Raw genomic sequence first — 18993 nt, forward strand, 5'->3', positions numbered from 1 at the left:
TAATTTCACATTCATGATTTCATTGTGTTTGTCTAGAAGTAAGGCTTTAGGGAAGGAAGTTGTCTCTCACGCTGCCCGTCTGGTGGTTAAACTGTTTTGTGTTATTCTGTTGGGACAGGTGTTTTGATCTAACAGCCAACAGAGAATTTTTATTTCTAAAATCTGAATAAACACTAGGCTATTCAGCTGTCAGGGTCATTAGTAAAACGAGCAGACTTTTCAATCAATCAATTCCACATGGCCCAATAAGAAAAATAGCTACACGATTCATTACCTTACTTTTGCATCACACCTGAAAACAATTGTGGATGTTTTAACTGGATCAAAGTCATTTAAAGTCACTCGGAAGCCATCTTGACCAAGGCCCCCGGCAGCTGTTCTGGGATAACAAGACCGTGTCCCTATCTAAATTAATCAGGAGAGAGCCAGAACTTCACTTTAAGTGGTCACAGAGACAGAAAAAACCTGCATGCATAGAACAATTAGTCAAATCTGATTTTAAAAAAACAACACTCACTCGCCCAAAAAAATTTTTTTTTCTCCCAACTGGGATTCAACTTTGCATGTAAATGGTTTCACAACACCAACTTCTTTTATGGCTCAGTCCAGAGTGCCGTGACATGACGCCGTCTGCAGACGTCTATGTTTTTCAAAATTGTTTGAAACTGTTATGAATCTCGACTCTGCGCCCCCGTTAGTGCAACAACTCGATCGGCTGACATGTTTCTCAGTTCGTTTTCTATCGAGCAGACAGTTGGCTTTTGGGAAGAAGGGGCGGGATATGCGTCATACAGCGTTGTTTTATTCAAAATGCCAATGCAATCTTGTCTCTAGTAATGTCGCTGACTAAATCGCTCAATGTTTCAGGGCTAAGTCTGTGTTAAAATATTTGTGTGAAAAGAAATTCCCCTCATTCATTCATGTTATTTTATGCATGTGTTTTATGCTATACCATGCCGCATACTGCCGCACGATGCAGCGTCACCAGCAGGCGTGTCATGCTGTTGGCCAGTCAAATACAAGTGCACATTCCTGTGAAATACTTCGTACAATGAGCGGCGTCATCTACTGTTTACTCTGCAACAGTGTTGCAACAGAGCATGAGATGATTATCGCCATGATACCTTCCCCGGCTGGCAAATTTCTCCCTCACAGTATTATAAACCACTGTGCTGTGTTTTGGCACCTGATAAACTTCAAAGCTCATGGAACTTTTACCCAAACCAGCCTTATTGGTTCATGTTTCATCATCTCACCACTACCTTAAATAACACCTACGCAGTCCCGGGGTTGTAGTAAAAATAGTCAAAAATAGAGTCTACAGCCTTAAAATCAGATTTGCCACTTTGTTGGCTCAGACACAAGCACTCTGCTCATAATTCAGAATTTTCTGGCGTGAACTGAAGGCAGAGTAAGACGGAGATTTTTCCATAGATATCGTGCCAATGATAGACTTAAGAGGCTTAAGAAGGTAATGGAAGTAACAACCGTATTTGTTCACTCAGCATCATAATGTTTAACTTGTTCCAGTGCAGTAAGTAGTAATGCCATTACAATATTACTTGCTAAGGAATTACTGGACCTCTGATTTGAAGCTGCGCTTAAAAAAAAGACAGTTATCACCCTTTCTATGTAATATGTCAAAATTTGGGAATAAGGAGTTAAATGCCACCCATCAACACATAGACTTTTCACTGCTCAATTCTCCATTTTATGGTCTGATTTAAAAGCCAAATCATCCAATTCATTCATAGGTTCAAGGCGCTTTTGGCTGTCTATGTGCACGCACATTTATGTGTTAATGCATCTGCTTTGTATGAGGGTTTTTTTGTTCTGCTTGTTTGTATTGTTTTATTGGCCGTTTGGCTCTGTGTGTGTTTTCAATTGATGGAGGTAGTCACCACACATCCTCCCGCCCCTCCTCTCTCACACACTCAAACACACATGCATGTTCGTGTCCTCAAATGACCCACTCGCTGAGCCTGAGAGCAGCATTCCTCTCTGTCTCTTTTTAAGATCATGGAACAAGTTTTGGCCACAGTTTGGTTTTGATTTTTCACCACAACACACATCTCCAGCAGTTATTCATATCAGTTCACAGTGTACATAAACTTTTTTTTGCAGATTTCCATCGGCTTTATCTTGTTAAGTTGTTGTGCCATACGCAACATATGTAAACAAACGCATTATTTGAAACTGCAGTGTGGTTCCTTGCAGATAGACACCAAAATGCCAAACGAAAAAAAATGATAAAAAGAGAACAGAAAGCAGCACAAAGGCTTCTATTCCCTTGGCAGTGTCTGGGAGCCTAGTCCAATAAAAAGCTGTCTTTATTTTCCCTTTTCTTTTTAGCTCATGCTTTGATTGGGTCTGTAAAATGATATGAATGCACTGCCAAAACAAACACACAGTGACTTATTCTTTAAACCTCATGTTGCAGGTCGAGCTTTTCACACACATGCAGCGATACACCACAGTGGCAGCGTCTCGTCGTTTGTATATTCTCATATTCTCTTGAAATGGAGGGCGGGCGACTCGTAGGTCAGCTCGAAAATCTGACGAATCCCTGAAAGAACATAAAAAACACTCTTGGGGAAACAAAAGCTCAAACAAGTATATTAGTGATAGCACTTGCACAAGGAGATAAATCACGGTGACCAGATATGGTTGCATCCAAATAACATATTATGTCTTAATCATGATTGGTGTGATGTATCTTGGACCAGAGTTCGTAAAAGATAATACAGATAAACATAATCCCGATATGTGCTTTCTTAAATATCTAATTTATGTGTTTATAGACGGGTCTGTATCAAACAAGCTGTGTATGATGTCAGTGTTTTTGTAATCTGACAGCATAGTGCTGAGGCTGTGTTAGTGTAACCCAACGTACGCAATTCATCATTTAAGAGCTCGCTCTCATTTTTTTCTATCTCTGGGGCAGTTTTCCCCTCCTCTTCATCTCTCTGCCTCTTCTTTCGTCTTCCCTGTGCTGTGTAGCTGTTATAAAGGCCACCTGCCGCATCTTATCACTCCAGCTCACTTAAACTGTCAGCTACACACGCAGGTCAAAACGCACTAAGATCCATTACATGAAAACAGAAAAGTGGCCCTCATGGATCTTTTTGAACTCTGTGGCTCCAACAGGGTTTCTAAATTTAATGCGCATGATTTCCATGGTTGTCTTCACCCTGCTTAGTTTAGTTAAGTTTTCGTTTATTATCCTTTCCAAAAAATCTTTTTGTGTCTGTGGCAATTGTAAAACACAGACAACCACAACATTACAACAATTACAGTCAAAGACAGACGTTTAACAACAAAGTGCTTCACATCATCACCAACGAAAAAGAATATAAATATAACAGAGTGCAAGTGACACACAGATTATATTACATTTGTTTAACAGAGCTTAACTGGAAGGTACAAAGGATTTCTGGGCAAGGGAGGTCAGAGAAGGTGGTACCCTGTACCTCGTTACTGAACATACTGTAGCAACTCATATTCACCATAGAGAGGGAGGGTGTGGTACATCACTGAGGATTGACCGTTGACCTGCAATCTTGCTAAAAATATTAACAATCATACTGAGTTTGTTCTTGTTAACTACAGAGGAAATGAAGCAGAAAGTTAAAATACTATCTACAAATGGACTGTAAAACAGAACCAGTGTATGTCTGTCCTAGGAAGCTTCATTATGGAGGCAGTTAATTAATTACCTCCACTGATGGGTCACAGATCATTTAATTACTTGTGTACATGCTAAATTATTTGTTTGTTTGACAAATAACACCTATTGTGAGTAGGGCTGTTGATTTTTTTTTTTTTTTTAAATGGCAATTACTGTGTCTGAAAGCCCAAGATGACATCCTCAAATGTCTTGCTTATTCCACAAGCCAAAGATATTCAGTTCATTGTCTAAGAGGAGTAAACAAACCAGAAAATATTCACATGTAAGAAGCTGGAATCTTTTTTTTTTCTCTTAAAAAACTACACAAACTGATTAATCGATTATCAAATTAATTGGCTACTTGAAAAGTTGACATCTCATCAGTTATTTTATTGAAGCTGATTGTGAGCTGTCCCCTCAAAGCTGTCATTTTATTGTCAACAGACTGCTGACTTTCCCTCATAACTCTAAATATGCTACATTTCGTCAACAAGATTAACTTTATATCAATAAAAAAAACTTGTTATGCCATCCTGTTTGTAGTTGTTTTTAAGGCCGCGCACGCTGGTTCCATACTGCCACGTGGGATTCATGTGACTCACATTTCTGACTTGACAATATAATTCTTTGTTTTTATTGGCAGAACACTTTGTTCAAACCATTATTAGGCTGGAGAAAAACAGTGGGTGTTTATGTGATGTCATGTTGTACAAAAGTGCTGAATATCTAAAAAAGATTTCTTTGCGGTGCAATCAGGAAACAGAACATTTTGCACTCGTCAAGGAAAACGGAAAATGATCGTCCGCTGTCTTCATTCTTTCGCTGACAGCTTGTGTGTATCAGTGTGTCATTCTTTGAGTAAATTGTACTGTCAAGTTAGTAAACTAGTGCTAAGTATGCTATGCTTACTGCATAATGGTGCAGAACAAACTCAGTAAGAGATAAGTGAGAGGATTTGGGGCCTTGTTAAAGAATAGAAGGTCAAACCCCTTCTCCAGCTGTGCTGACAAAAGAAATTGAGGTGTCTTTGTAGCTGAGGAGACAGGCTGTGTTAAAATGTAGAGAGGGCTGCAGACTGACCCCTCTGTCTACCCTCGGTCCACCCATCATGCTCTACATTGTCACTGGAGATTTATTGCATGCAACAAGCAGCACAATGTGCTCCACACATCTGACTATTCACTTTGTTTGTCTAACTGCTCATGCTCTTGTCAAATCTATGCAGTTTTGCTGCAGATGTTTGTGTATCCGCTTCCATGTCAGTCTATGCCAACTTAGTTCAACTTACTGCAGCTGTGCCAGCAGAAAGTCTGAACAAAACCGGACCCCAAGTTCCCTGCTGGCCTGTAAAAAAAAAACAAAAAAAACCTTGCAGACGGAAGAGAAGGCGGACCCATGAAACTATAAAATAACCAGTCTTTTACTGCACTACCCGTCTGTCATAGCCTCTTATCTAGTGCCCTTCTCTCTCTGTGCTGTGATCTTTCCCTTCGCTGATGCAGACCAAATGGAGGATTGGAAGATGAAAGGAGCGACTGATGAGGAGGAGGGGAGAGGAAAGCCAAGAAGGCAGTCCGTCTGGAAGACATGTTTTTTTCCCGTTCATGATTCAAAGCTGAGACTATTTAAGCTGTGAATGGGACAAAAACACACCACGTAAAAAAACAAAAAATTGAACAGCAGGGTTGTGCTGTCTGCTAGCACAAATTCAGTGTGCTCACGATGTCCTCAGATGCCTTCTTTTCTGTCAGATAGCTGTAAGCCCATGCTGTGTCAGTCTCAAAAAAACCCAGCACATCTCAAGAGGCTGCTATAAAGCTTTACCAAGTTACTGATCGTGTCATCCTGCGGCATTTAACGATAATAAACCTGAATGCCGCCCATCGGGGGCTTGAGACGTGATTGTCAAGAGTCTGAACACAGTCACCCTCCACCCCCTCCACATCACTTCCTCCCTCTAGTTGAACCTCTGCCATCCTTTTCTGTCAGCACATGTTGCGGTGCATCTGTCGGACCCTCCCAAGCAGCATTGTTCATGGCCAGTGTGGGAACTGGGTCACAGAACAGAGAGTCCAGCTCAGCACTGGTCCCTCTGTCCGTGCTGCCAGGACCTATTAAGACAGAACCTGTCGAGAACCAGGAAAAATAAAGAGGGCACATATTGTGTTAGAGAAGAAAGTGTAGGGGAGTTAATAAAGAAAAGGATAAGAAAGGACAATGAAGAGATAAGGAGGAAAAGGATTAATTATTTTGTTTTGACCCCATCTGCTCTGAACTCATGGTGTCGTGTTGATGTACATGCAGTTGTGTGCTTTTGTGCCAGAGACACCAGCTCTTTCGAAGCCAGATGTCATTAAAAAAAAGATGCATGAACATTAAGTACTCACGGAATCGGGGTGTGATTTGTGCTGGCATGTGGTCTCCGTTGTCCTTTCTCTCTGCTGAAGAATGTTGTTTCTAGTGTGTGAGGGATTGTTGAGATTCCTGTGATTCACAGCATGATGGGAGGGTAAAAAGCAGATGAAAAGATACAAACGAGATATTTTATGACCAGTGTTTTTTATAAGCGGGGTGTACGTAAGCAGCCGAGGATTCAGAGGTGGATCCTGTTTCAAGGAGTAGTGGTCTGATTTGTGTCCTTGTGGCATCATGGCTGGAGATAAAGGGCCGTCGATCGGGGAATCCTTAGTTCTGAATGTGTGTGGGTGAGTGTGTTTGTAACTCGGCATATCTGAGAAGTGCAGAGGAGGATACCCCGAGTGGTGTTTTCTTGTCTTGTCTTTGTGGGTAGAGCCCAGGGACGCTGGCTGTGTGAGTAAGAGGGACCAGATGTTTTAGATGCATTTCAGTGTGATTCATCTGCACAGTCCTGGTGCAGCCCTGCCTCACCAGTCCCAGGACTACAATGCTCATCAACTCATCAGTATCAACTTCAACAGGATCCTGACAGGGATATGTAATTCCTACGGCTATCCATAGGGCGTTTACAAGGTTAATTGTAATTATGGGTAAGGGGAAAAATCAAACAAATGCATCACTATTCTCTCTTGAAAGATTACGTCTGGACATAGAAAAGTCAATAATCAGAAATTTAAAACCCAAGTCTCTATTTTATGGATGGATGGATGGTGCAGTGTAACAGACATAAACATGTGTGTCGTATTTACGTTCTAAGCTAGGCAACTTTGTTAGCCTTGGTGTAAGCTTGTTTCCTAAAAAGTTAGTTGAGTCCATTGACTGTGTGAAATACGGACAGAGCTTTTAAGTCTTAAAAGTGGAACCAATGCAGAAATTCCTCAAACCTGTATTCTTTCTAGTGGCCAGCAGGGGCAGACACCATTTGGTTTCAAAAATAGGTCCAATTTTATGTAAGCTTATGAGATAATCACCCTACTTCTGACTTGATTTATTACCCCAGTGAACAGTTTCCTAATACAGTAAGTTCATGCTCTCAATCGCTTTTTTCAATTCTTGTTCAATACAGCATTAGGTTTATTTAATAGATTATGGTCCCTTTCAGAGCACAATAGATGATAAAGCAGGGTATGCAGTAGGAAGTGGCTACCTTGTGATTGACAAGTTGCTACCAATGGCGTGTCCCAAGGTTCTCAGTGGGATCCAGTCAGGATATTCTCCTCAGCTCCATCCCCTTGTCCAAATACGGTCACTTCTGGCTCCAGCAAAACAAGATGGAAACAAACAAAACAAAAAAATGGATTGAAATCAAAATATTTTAATATTTTCTCAATTGGAATCAAATCACGAGGTGCCTGGAGTTTAAAAAACATTTTAAACAAAGGTAAAAGGAAAAGGAAAGAGAAAAAGAGAACCTCAGGAAGAGCAACAGGAGAGGTATCCCTCTCCCAGGATGGTCAAGATTCAATATGTCATGTGCACAGAATAAAAAAAAATCACAATTTCTACATATGTTGATGACAAAAACAGCTATGTTTATGTAAATTGTGAAGCCCAAGTAAATAGTATGGATCTAGGAAGACGTTAAGCAGCTTTGGCTGTCACCAGATAGGTGAACCTGAACTACATGACCTCTCAACCATGGAGACCTGGAAGAAGAACAGGCCACACAAACACAGAAGAGGCAGCACAGCATTCACACAGAGAGAGAGAGGCTAGGGAGAGGGAGAGATGAAGACACGCTGAATCTCCTGGGTGAAGATGATCCGGATCCAAAGGCCTGGATGAGGCACCGACAGCTAGCAGAGAGAGAGAGAGAGAGTTTCCCAGATGGCTGATGGTCCAGTAGAGAAGTAGAGAGGAGCCAAACTCTGAGCAGTATCTAGCAGAGGAGGAACAATAAAACTCATTTTTTTGGGGGGGATGATAGCAAAACAACTTACATAACTAACTCTGCAGCGAGGAGTGTTTTCACCAATACAAAAGTTAAAAATGGCAACAATATATATAGTATTTACAGACTACACATTCCTCTGGACATTAATGTGACTGTGACATAATTGTGCCAGAGAAAGTGCGAGACAGATGTTGAGATGGATGTTGCACATTAGATTAGAGTTTGTTTTGCTTCTGCTTTTACCGATGCTGACAAGTGTACAAATTGTCTGATAGATGTGATTTCTCGCAGAGTTAAAGACTCCAGTGTGCTACATGCTGATTTAAGATGATGGATGTCCGTCATGGCAGATCTAACACTTGAATTAGAACTGTTGGATTCTTGGCCACTGTCGTGTCGAATACGTCAGTTTGGGACGCCCTTTTCAAAATAAATAGTTAGGAGATTTGGGTGCACTGCTTAAAAGGTCGCTCTTAGGTCATCTGGACATGTTTAGTGTTAAAATCTTGTTCCCAGTGCATTTTCATTTGTTCTGAGTATTTAAAGGGGACTGCCAGACCTTTGTAAAAAGGAAATAAGATGTGCCACAGAAAAATGAGATTTGATTTACTAAACATTTGGGCCTTCATCAGTGTGTATTACCATATTAAATGACTTGTTAAGATGGGTTTTTTGTGCAGTGTGATATTTCGTTAGTTGAGTTTTACAACCTGATGTATATCATCTCCTCTGGCTCCATTGAATTAAACGGGATAATTGGAAACACGATAGAGTCGTCATCTTAAATCATGAAATTTACTGACATTGTAAAAATGCCTTCGTCAATTAGGCAGTCCAAGTTTGGATTTACGCTGGAGAACAGAGGGAACCTTTAGTGGAACTTTTCTTTCTTTTCATTTTTAATTACGGCTGTTGTTTTTGTCCTCAGTCCCTGTTTGATTTGCTGGTTCTGGATCGGACTTTGGTTCAAGCTGGTTTTGTCATAAAACCTCTCTTAGCCCCATCTGAATCTGACTCTCAGTCTGCTGGTGGGAGTTGTGGAGCAAAGGATGCAAGGAAGGGGTTGATTTGATGCAGGTGTTGAGCTCTGGTGTACAAACAGTGTCAGGGTGTGGGTGGAGATGGGAAGCAGTGGGCCAGGGTCATAAAGGGTCAGGGGTCTTGCAAGACGTAATGATTTATAATAAGGATGTATTCTAACGAATAGTGTTCCAGTATTGTATGGTATCTTTACTTGTCAAAAGTCTCAACATGTAATGACAAATAAGTGAGAGACTTGACAAATCCTAAAGGAACGAAGCTCAATAACTTCTGACATTTTTTTGATTTGCATCACAAGCCCACTGTTGTCTACTCAGTCATATTATGAGCCGAGGCCCAGCTGAGATCAGAATAGTCCTCAGACTCAGAGGTGAAATAAAAAGCATATGTAACTAACAGTTAATGACTGCAGTGTGTTCATTTTCCATTTTCCCAGTCCACACTAAACAAGCTCTCAGAGCACCGCTGTGTCTATGGGCATCTTTACAGCCAAGTCGTAGCCAGGCCTTAGTCCACCCTCTCCACCCCACCTACCCACCCGGAGATAGTGTTTCTGCTTGGACATCTGTCTACGGTTGGCAGTCGCAGATGTTGTTGACGGCTGTGAAGCTGAGAGGAAGTTCCAGCCACTCCAAAGTCCAAATGTTTCTTTTTTCATTTCCCTGTTTTGCTTTTTTTTTTCTTTCCTTTTTTTTCAGATCTGAAAGAAGAGGAGGTATTCCTTTGGGAATGATAGGAACCAGATTTGTGGTGTTCTTTTCTCTTCTTCTCGCCTTCTTATTTGTATGAATTTTTGTGAACTTAAAAGGAGGATCTTGTGTTAATGGGGTATTCCAGTATATTTTGATTACAGCGAGGGTGAAGCAAAACATACTCAGACACAAACACACACATGCAAACTAAGGGAGTGACTCATAGCATTTGTCGGATGAACAGCTGAGTTTAACTAAGACCTCCTGTGAGCCTGGGAATTGATGCCAGCCTGCACTAAGTATGTGCATTTTGTAAGCAGATTTTCTGATTGACGCATTACTCTGCGACCTAGTTACCGAAGGAAAGAGTTGGAAATTCGGAGGCATTGCTGTATTTTTGAACCCATACGCTCATAAAGCTCTCTTTATTGGAGTTTAACTAGTTTCATATGAAGCGAGAGGAGAGAAAGTGCATTTTAAACTCCTCAGACGAGCACAGATTAGGTTTGGGTAACAAAGCCTTGTTTATCAAGTTGGTTATTGTCTTTCAGAATCATGAATCTTTCTCTGCGTTGTGCTGCAGTTGTCATTTTTGTGTCTTTCCTCTCATGTTGCTGTATTTTCTTGGCGTCCTGGATGCATTACTGAAAGCATTACAGCATCAGAGAAAGATTTATGTTTTTCTTTCCCTTTTTACTCAAGGCCATGGCAGCTCGCAAAGCCTGCGGAGGATTTAAGATGCTCTTAATTGTTCGATGCTCTTCCTTCCAGTACTGTGCTGCGGTATCATAGCCCTTTAATCCTGTTTGTCTGCTCTGCTCTTTGGACTTCCAGCATGGGGGTGGCAAGCCAGCCAGCACTGATAATTTAAAGGTCCCAGTCTTAGAAGGTTGAGGTCAACAGTAACTAATGCACTTAAGACCTGCTGACGGCCCTGTTTCTGACAAATTAAGCTCAAAACGTCAAATCTAATATATCGGGCTGCATTTTAACTGAGTCATCCCAGCTCTTAGTTGAAAACCGATGCAGTCAGACAATCAAGGGGAAAAATCAAGGTTTTCCAGTGTCAGGGGATTCATCTGCTCCAAAAAAACCTTGTTTTTATCAGCAAATCACCATATGGACCAATAAAGGCTTTGAAATTAAACATCAGCCAGAAAAGAAATTCCTGCGGATATACACTAACAGGCCGATAAGATGATGCTTGTCATGTGTGGGTTATGCGAACTGTTTGTTATTTTGTTCCGGGAATGTTTAGTTTTTAAAAGGCATTGTATGTCTGCATTTTCCAGTGGGCTTTCATGATAAGAGATTTCCATGACAGGAGAGACTTGATGTTCTTTGCAATAAGTCGGAACGTCTGTAGTCGGTCAAACAAAGTTGTAAAATAAGTTCATATTGAGTATTGGAAAAAATCCCATACAGTGTCAGGGTTTCCCATACATCGACTTATTTTTGATTTCCCGCTACAATATCAACATTGGAGAACAATGCCATCTGTGATCAATTAATTAGTGGACTAAGTAGTGCTCTGTCAAACATTTCTTACCTTGTGGTGTAGTGTCTCTATCTCCACTAGCAGTCTTGATTTGTTGATTCAACCCAGTTTAAGAGAAGAATCGTTTTCTATCTAATCATTAGTATAGACAACAAATCAAAATTTATGCTGATATGGCAAAAAATATTATTTTTACAAGACTGAATTTTATCCCCGTACATTTTCTGGGCAGCCTCCATGAGATGGATGAACAACTCTCAAGAATAGATTTAGCTTTTGATTGTTTTCGACATGTCATACTTTAAAGCCAAGCATCACAGCATTACACCAAAACAGTGGAGACGAGTTGTTCTGACCAAGCGAGTCGTGGGACAGGATGTGGACCCGAGAAGTTCCTGTGTAATCGCCGCAGAGATCTCACACACTGTTCCAACTCTGTAAATGCTTTTGTGAGCCTCTGTGTGCTGCTCCTCACAGCTGAGAATGCAAACTGCTCTCAAATGGAGGTCGAGAGTCTAATTGAGTTAGACAAGGCTTTACGATCTCACGTATCAGCCATGGCAACACTCTAACGCCGGTAATTATACACTTAGACACACTGGTTAGAAAGTACAGAGATCCTGCTCGAGTTTACACACATATGTTCATATACATGCAACTGCAGGCAGATGACCACTTGGCAGAAACTGCATTTGACTCCCCAATTTAAGAACAGTGTGTTGACATGTGGATCTCTATAGATGTCTACCATGAAAACGCAAACAGCTGGCGTTGCATTTACTTTCTCACTGTTCTCGCTGAGCTGTATCGATATTGGAATATGAGATTTTGGTCATATCGCACAGCCCTGCTTTAAGCTAAGCTAAGCTAATTGACTGCTGGCCCAGGCTTTACTTACAGCCCATTATTGTAGGAGCAGTATCGATCTTCTCTTCCCTTCTAAATCTCTGCAAGAAACCAAATAAGTGGATTTCCCAACATGTTCAATTGTCAACTGTCTTATTGATGTTTTCATCAGCCCTCCAGGCCAATGCTCCAACTGATCAGGAATGTTTTCTGGGCCATCAAATGCTGTGATTCATTTGACCCAGCTCTAGCACTCTACTGCTAGTCTAAGAGTCTCGCTCGCTCAGTCTGGATCCATGTCTGTGCTTGAAGCATGGTCTGATCGGGTGAGTCAGGCAGACCTCTCACACTAATAACTTCCATCGGGCCGGCCGAGCCTGGTACATTATGGCGATGAAGCGGCACATTTTGCGGTGAAACCGGCAAAGTCTCTTAGATGACAAGGCAAGCCGGTGGGTAGTGGTGGTAGTGGGGGTTAACTGAACCTTTGGGGCCTGTCTCTCACTCAGATCTTCAAAGCAAAGGTTGGACTGGGGGTTGGGAGGCAGAGTGGGACTCTGGGATTCGAAGAGTTGGGGGGCAACAAACATCATCTGTAATTGAGGTTTGTGAGGTTTGGGTTTTTCTGCAGCCTTGCATATTCTCCCCTAAATTTTTAAATCTGTTGCGCCTGTCCCAGCGAGTCCCAGCACCAAGCGCAGCTGGAAGAAGCCCGAGCTGGAGACCTCACATTGCATTGCAGAGAAAGCACACAAAGACAACATACATGTGAAACCTGCCAGTCAAGAAACACTGAAAGAGGCCTGTGTTCAGTCAAAAGTTGAGAAACTGGTTAACATGTAAATGAGACCACACTGTGAGTTCATGCAGGAATGCATTATATTTCAAATTAGTAGCCCCAAACTGAGATATTTTTGGAAAGCTCTGGGCCACATCAGAACGTCATAATGTGGTCTCTGACTTCTATCTGATTAAAACGATGATGCACAGGTACAAATCTGTGGGAATGTTTCCCTCCATCCGTCTTATTCTGTGTCTGTGTTGACAGGATGATTGTATGTTAATTTGTACGTCTGTTGTCACATTGGAGTTATGCTACACAAATTAACAGCAGTGCTCTGCTAATCTCAGAGCATGTGTGTGACCTCCTTACAAGTGCACACACAAAAAACACATGCTACCCTCTGTGTGCTTGTGTTTAAAGTCTATAAGAATAGCCTCAACAACAAACTATAGGAATACGTAACAACACTCCAGCTGCACGGCGCTGCTCTGTAATTAGTGTGTCAAATAACGGCGGCGCTTTAATGTCGCCTGGCTGACTTTCAACGCTGTGGGAGATTAGGATCCCCCTGCGATGTCTGACTCTCCTTTTTATTTCTTTTTCTCAATCTGACTTCAATGAAATAAACCCAAATAAAAAAATAATCTTAACTAGCACAATCATATTGCGGAGCCCTGGAAAATAAGACGTGTAACAATATAATTAAATTGAATGGACCATAACGTTGTTCTCAAACTCGAGGTATAAACAGAGGGTGGGGATGATAAGCAATGAGAACAGCAGGACTGAAATGTTTATTTACGTCACTCCGATACCACCACATGGCCCTTTTCCTTGCCGCAGTTACTTTGGTGTGTTTGTGTGACACCGTGCTTATACACAGTGATGGCTGTAATCAATAAAAGAACATAAACACATCAGATACGACACAAATGAGGCTTTCTGCTGTTTGTTATTATTTGGCTCTAGTTTCCAGTGGTGTGTACGGTAGATCATTGCCTTTTAAACTCAACTGAATGAAGCTGACTCGGGGCATTTCAATCAGCTCTATTACAATTTTATATGATTGACTGACTGATCATAATATTGAGATTGGATTGAAAACTTCAGTTATGGTTGACTGTTCCTCTCTCCTGTCCCCTAGGTGCTCCGTGGGGCTCAGCTCATTGCGGTGGCGTCAGCTGATGGCGGTGCTACGGCAGTGGAGGGCTCCCCCCTCCCCCCCGACATCCAAGTGCAGTACGTCCAACTAGCGCCCGTCGCAGATCACACAGCTGCCGTACAGGTAAAACAACACACACGCACAAAAACACAAACTCTTCCAGGCTCTTGTACACGTGTACACAAACACAGATTGTTTGTAGCTGGGTAGTGTTCCAAGTTCTGGAGTATGCAGCTAACGGCTGAGGTGAAACAGACTCTAGTACTAATCTAAATCAGTCCCACTAAACATGTGTTTGTGTTTGAACCAATCTATAATAAATAACTGTACTCCACTCCTCTTCTCCTCAATCTGATGTACCGATCTGTAATCAGGGATGCTATTAATCTGTGCTGTGTGCTCAGTACTAGGCTAGAAGATACAAGGACTTTGCTTATTTTAGTGCTCTGATGTGTACAAGCTACAGTGATTAACTGAAATGTTCAATTTGTTCCTAAACAGGACAATCGTTCAAAAATCTTTTATGCAAAGAAACTCCACATGTTAACAATCAGTCAGATAAGGTGAGCAAAGTTTGACCTGTTAACTTTGGAAGTGACTCATGGCCGTTTTACTCAACTACGTGAGTCTTTGATTTCATGATGTGATAGATAGATATTTTTTTGAGAAAACAGTCAAATGTCTCAGATTTGAGCTTCTTTAATATAATATTAAATATATTTTCCTGTTTCTTTACTCTTCTATGACAGTGAACAGAATATCTTTGAGTTGTGGAAGAAAACAAAATATATTTGATGATGTCTTTGGGAAACACTGATCAAGGTTTAAGGTTCAAGGTTCATTTATTTGTAATTTTACAAAGTGGTTGCGAAACAAAAATTAGTTCAAGCTCCTTCGTGCTACACAGAGAAGAAAACAACACAAAACAAAAACAAACTGTTTTCTGTAGTGGATTGACGTATGGAGCGATGAATTGAGTCCCACGGGCTCAGCATGTTTCAACATTTTATGGCGTGCAACTAATTATTCAATCAAGAAAAAAATGTATAGATGAAAATGAAGATTGATGAAGGGAAAAAATGTTGGTTGCAATCCTTGTAATGTATAGTATAACCCATCATTATACATACTTCATTTTTTGACACTTTACGGCCGTCTAATTGGAGCAATGGATCACTGCTTCTGTCAAGGCCCCAAAACACTTTTTTTTGTGTGCTGCAGTGTATTTGATGAAAAAACGTGTCAACAGTTTGATCTTAAAAGCATCTCACAGTTGCATTACTCAATGATTAAGTGAAAAATATATTCACTACAGCTGAAAATAATGTTTCAAAGGAATTATCAGTAGGCCATTGTCTTCACTGAATATTTTTGCTCCATCCACCTAAAACTCCACCTTTTTGTCCAGTCAGTTTAAATCATGTCTTTTATTGTAGATTTGCCAGCGTTATAAATCCACAGATGTCTTCTTCCCTGTGCACTTTTTCTTTTCTCCTTTTTTTTTTTTTTTTTTTGATAAATTACTTATTGAACAGCAGCCAACGTTTCTGGATGTTGCGGCTGACATCTGCCTTCTTTTTTTTTTTTTTTCTGCTATAATGATTTGATCGGCTTCGTAATGACGCAGAATGCATCCTGTAATATTTCATTGATAATTACTGTAATGTTGAAATAGAAATATGAGCGTAATTTCTACAATTTAGCTCAACTACTCACAGATAAAATGGGTCTGCCTTTAATTTCACTTGAAATAAAATGCACTTAGCCTTCAGTCATTATGACGTCTGTTTTGACAAACAGTAATTTACCATAATAAAGTGGAGGGGATGGAGTGTTGTGAGGAGAAGAGTGGTAATTAGTAGATAAGCCTTAAATCCCTTGATGATTGAGCTCGTCGAGGAACAGCCACATGTGGAATCAGGAATGGTGCACAGGCGCGCTGCACGGTGGCCTTTGAAGTGGTCAGTTTAACCCTGCGAGGAATATGACAGAACAGCACTTTTTCATTGTTCTCTCTGCTTTTTGTTCTCCCCAAATATCACTTTTTCTCGTTACCGCTTCCCTCAAGTGCCGCGCTAAAATGGGTACAGTCTAGTCCTGATGTGAGTCAAGTCTTTGTTGGGTTTTTAAAGTATAAACAGAGAGAGAACTTCAAATGATTCATGGCTGTGTAAAATACCAGTTCGGTCCTGATATAGATCTTCCTGCAGACTTTGTGGTGTGATTGATTACATCGTCTCACTGCAACACATGCCGAGAGCAAATGCGATGACTGGCTAGCATCAGCTTTTTGAGATGTCCTAATTTAAATCTTTGCCCTCTCAGTAAGACTCTGCCTTGTTGTCTTTTTGTTTTCTGTAGTCGTCTAGGTGATTGGTTCCTTGCCCAGTGAGCATAGTGGTGATTAAAGAATCCTATATTGATTATTTATTTTTTGGGTGTGGACATACACATTGTCACCCGTTCACTGTATTCCAAGATCTGTGCTCCATGTTGCTCGGCACAGTGAGCAATCAAACTGTTTGTTTACTCTACTGATTTTGTTTGAATGGATTTTAAGGTCTAAAAAAGGTCTAATTTTTTCCTAATGTTTGTTGATTTCTGTCAAGATCTGTGTACAATCAAAGCTGGCAGAAGCCTGATCAGTCAGTAACTCTCTGTTCAGTGGAGTTTGGGTTCAGTAAGGACGCATGGGTGTGGAACAATGCGGCGTCCCAAAATATACTGTGAGGTGTTAATTCGCCAAGAAGAATGTTACATTCAGTATGTTCAAGTAGACTTTTCTTTTCATTTTCAATTTTTTAAAGTGTGCTTCAAAGAACAACCTACATAGACCTGATAAGGTGAATGAAGAGTCTGAGTTTTGGACTGTTGTTTGGACAAAATAAGCAATTTGAAGACGTCACTTTGGGCTCTGAGAAGTTTTTTGTTTTTTGGACATTTTATTGACTAAAAGATGAATCGATTAATTACGTAAATAATCAGCAGATTAATTGATAGTGAATACAATCCTAAGCTGCAGCTCTAAACTGTGTTGTAAAAAACAGTCACCGATGTGGGAGTCTAGATTCTGGGCCTGGCCTGTCAAGGTGGTACAGGGCAGGTTATTATCACAGTTGGGTTTTGATGTGCTAAAGTGTAAACATGACTTGACTTTTAGCTCAAAGTTCAGAGAAAGGTTAGCGCTGTTCTTTTTCCCCCTTTTTGAAACGTGTTGAATCGAGAGAATTGCTCTCATCTGTTTCCAGACATATGGTAGCATTTATACAAGTTCTTGAAAAATTACTTAGGCTTTTGTGTTTATTTATCTCTGCGTTTTCCCCCCTTTTTCTTTATTTAATAGTTTCCATTACACTTTAAACTAGATGAAGTAGGGGACAACAGCACACAGTCATATTTTGGCATTCTTCGCTGCATTCCTGCAAGTTGGTGATAATCTGCGGCTAAATTTTGACACAACATCTCACGCGCGGGGTTAAAGTTGGGACGGCCGAGCACCAACAGCCTGGTTTAAGCACACTTACAGCAAGAACATTTTCTGCTACATCCGAGTCAAAGCAATGGATCCATTATCTATTAGTATTTCCAAATGGAGATCGAGGCAGTTTTTTATGACAGTTCAACATGTCCGTTGTCTCAATTGCTCAGAGAAAAACATGGATCCAAATGAGTTTAACTTGGCCTCTTTACTGCCGGCGGTTGCAGTGTGTCCGCCTCATGTGTTGTTACATTATGCTGCTGTGGTGCAGCTGTGCTCCATTCAGTGCTGTTGTCTAGTGACAACATGCTGGGCTGGAGGGAGGATTAAATGCTGCAGGTGTGTTTGAGGGAACCTTTGGCGTGCATTCGAGGAAGGAGTGAGTCACTCTTCGTGGTCATCATCCAGGACTGAGTCATGAACCTCTCATCTTTTAAGGGGTTTTTAGCCACACAATACCTCGCTCTGTCTGACAGCGACCATACAGACAGTCAGGGAGCATTAAAATACAAACGGCTCATCTCTTGTCAAGTCTCTCTCCACCTGTCACTGCACTGTCTTTCTTCTTTTCTCAGTCCTCTTTCTTCTCTCTGATATATCTCTTCTCTAATCTCTCTCGTCATTCCTCTGCTCCTATCTTCCGTCCATTCACTGTGGTTGTCTCCCACAATAACACAGCAGGAAGGGGCTACAGGATGGCTCGGGTCTCCATCTGTTAGTTTCTCATGTAAGATCTCGCTGTTTTCCCGTACTTCACCTCTTCTTCTCTTCTCTTTCATGCCAGGCTGCTGAGCTGGCCCCGGCCCTGCAGACAGACATGGAGGTGAAAGAGGCCATTCAGGGTGCCATCCACGGAGAGAACGGCGAGGTGGTCCAGATCGTCACCTCTGTGGCCACCTGAGAGTCTTGCCTACAACTGTGCTCTGCACCATGGCCCGACGAGACTCGGTGGAAAGACAGAATGCTAACAGTCTGACAAGCAGTCGAGTCAGAAAAGCCTTTATAACAATAAACTGAAGGTCACTGATGAGATACAGGGAAGCAGCATTTTTCAGTTTTTGTGTTTTCCCCTGCAAAATGCTTACTTCATTGCCAACCAGATGTCGCAATGTGGAAATGTTCACAGAGAACTTGAAAAAGACTACGATAACTGTGGTCTTTCTGGTGTTTTCATCACCAGAAGGACCTGGCCCCGCCACAGAATACACACAGGGATTAGTGTCTATCCAGGGAGGATGCTGCTTATGCAGGCCATCATCCTGCCACTTCATCAGCACACACGCTTGTTTACATCAGCTTTGGAAAATAGTGGAGTTTTTGGGGGGTCAAGACACTTGGCTAACCTTGAAAAACCCCCATGAGGGTTTGTTACGGCTCAAACAGCCCGTACTGTGGTCCCTTTCTCGTCGTTACTAGTCACAGTGGACTGCAGTGGAAAGTAGATTTAGCTGAGGACAGCTACTCTTGGTTCTGATTAATTTGGTTTCCTGTCACTCTCCATGATTCGGTCCAT

General features: G+C 41.4%; 1 protein-coding gene across 1 annotated transcript in view; it reads left to right on the plus strand.

The window, feature by feature from the left end:
* The window catches only part of banp (BTG3 associated nuclear protein), a 35611-nt gene extending 16928 nt beyond the window's left edge, over positions 1–18683 (plus strand). Inside the window, exons 13-14 of the mRNA XM_084365449.1 lie at positions 13985–14125; positions 18265–18683. Coding sequence (XP_084221575.1) covers positions 13985–14125; positions 18265–18381 — 258 coding nt within the window. The 3' untranslated portion in view covers positions 18382–18683. The remainder of the gene's footprint in view (positions 1–13984; positions 14126–18264) is intronic.
* The last annotated feature ends 310 nt before the right edge of the window (positions 18684–18993 follow it).

Source organism: Pagrus pagrus (genome assembly GCF_965226575.1).
Source record: "Pagrus pagrus genome assembly, chromosome: 10".
In the NCBI taxonomy this organism is placed as follows: Eukaryota; Metazoa; Chordata; class Actinopteri; order Spariformes; family Sparidae; genus Pagrus; species Pagrus pagrus.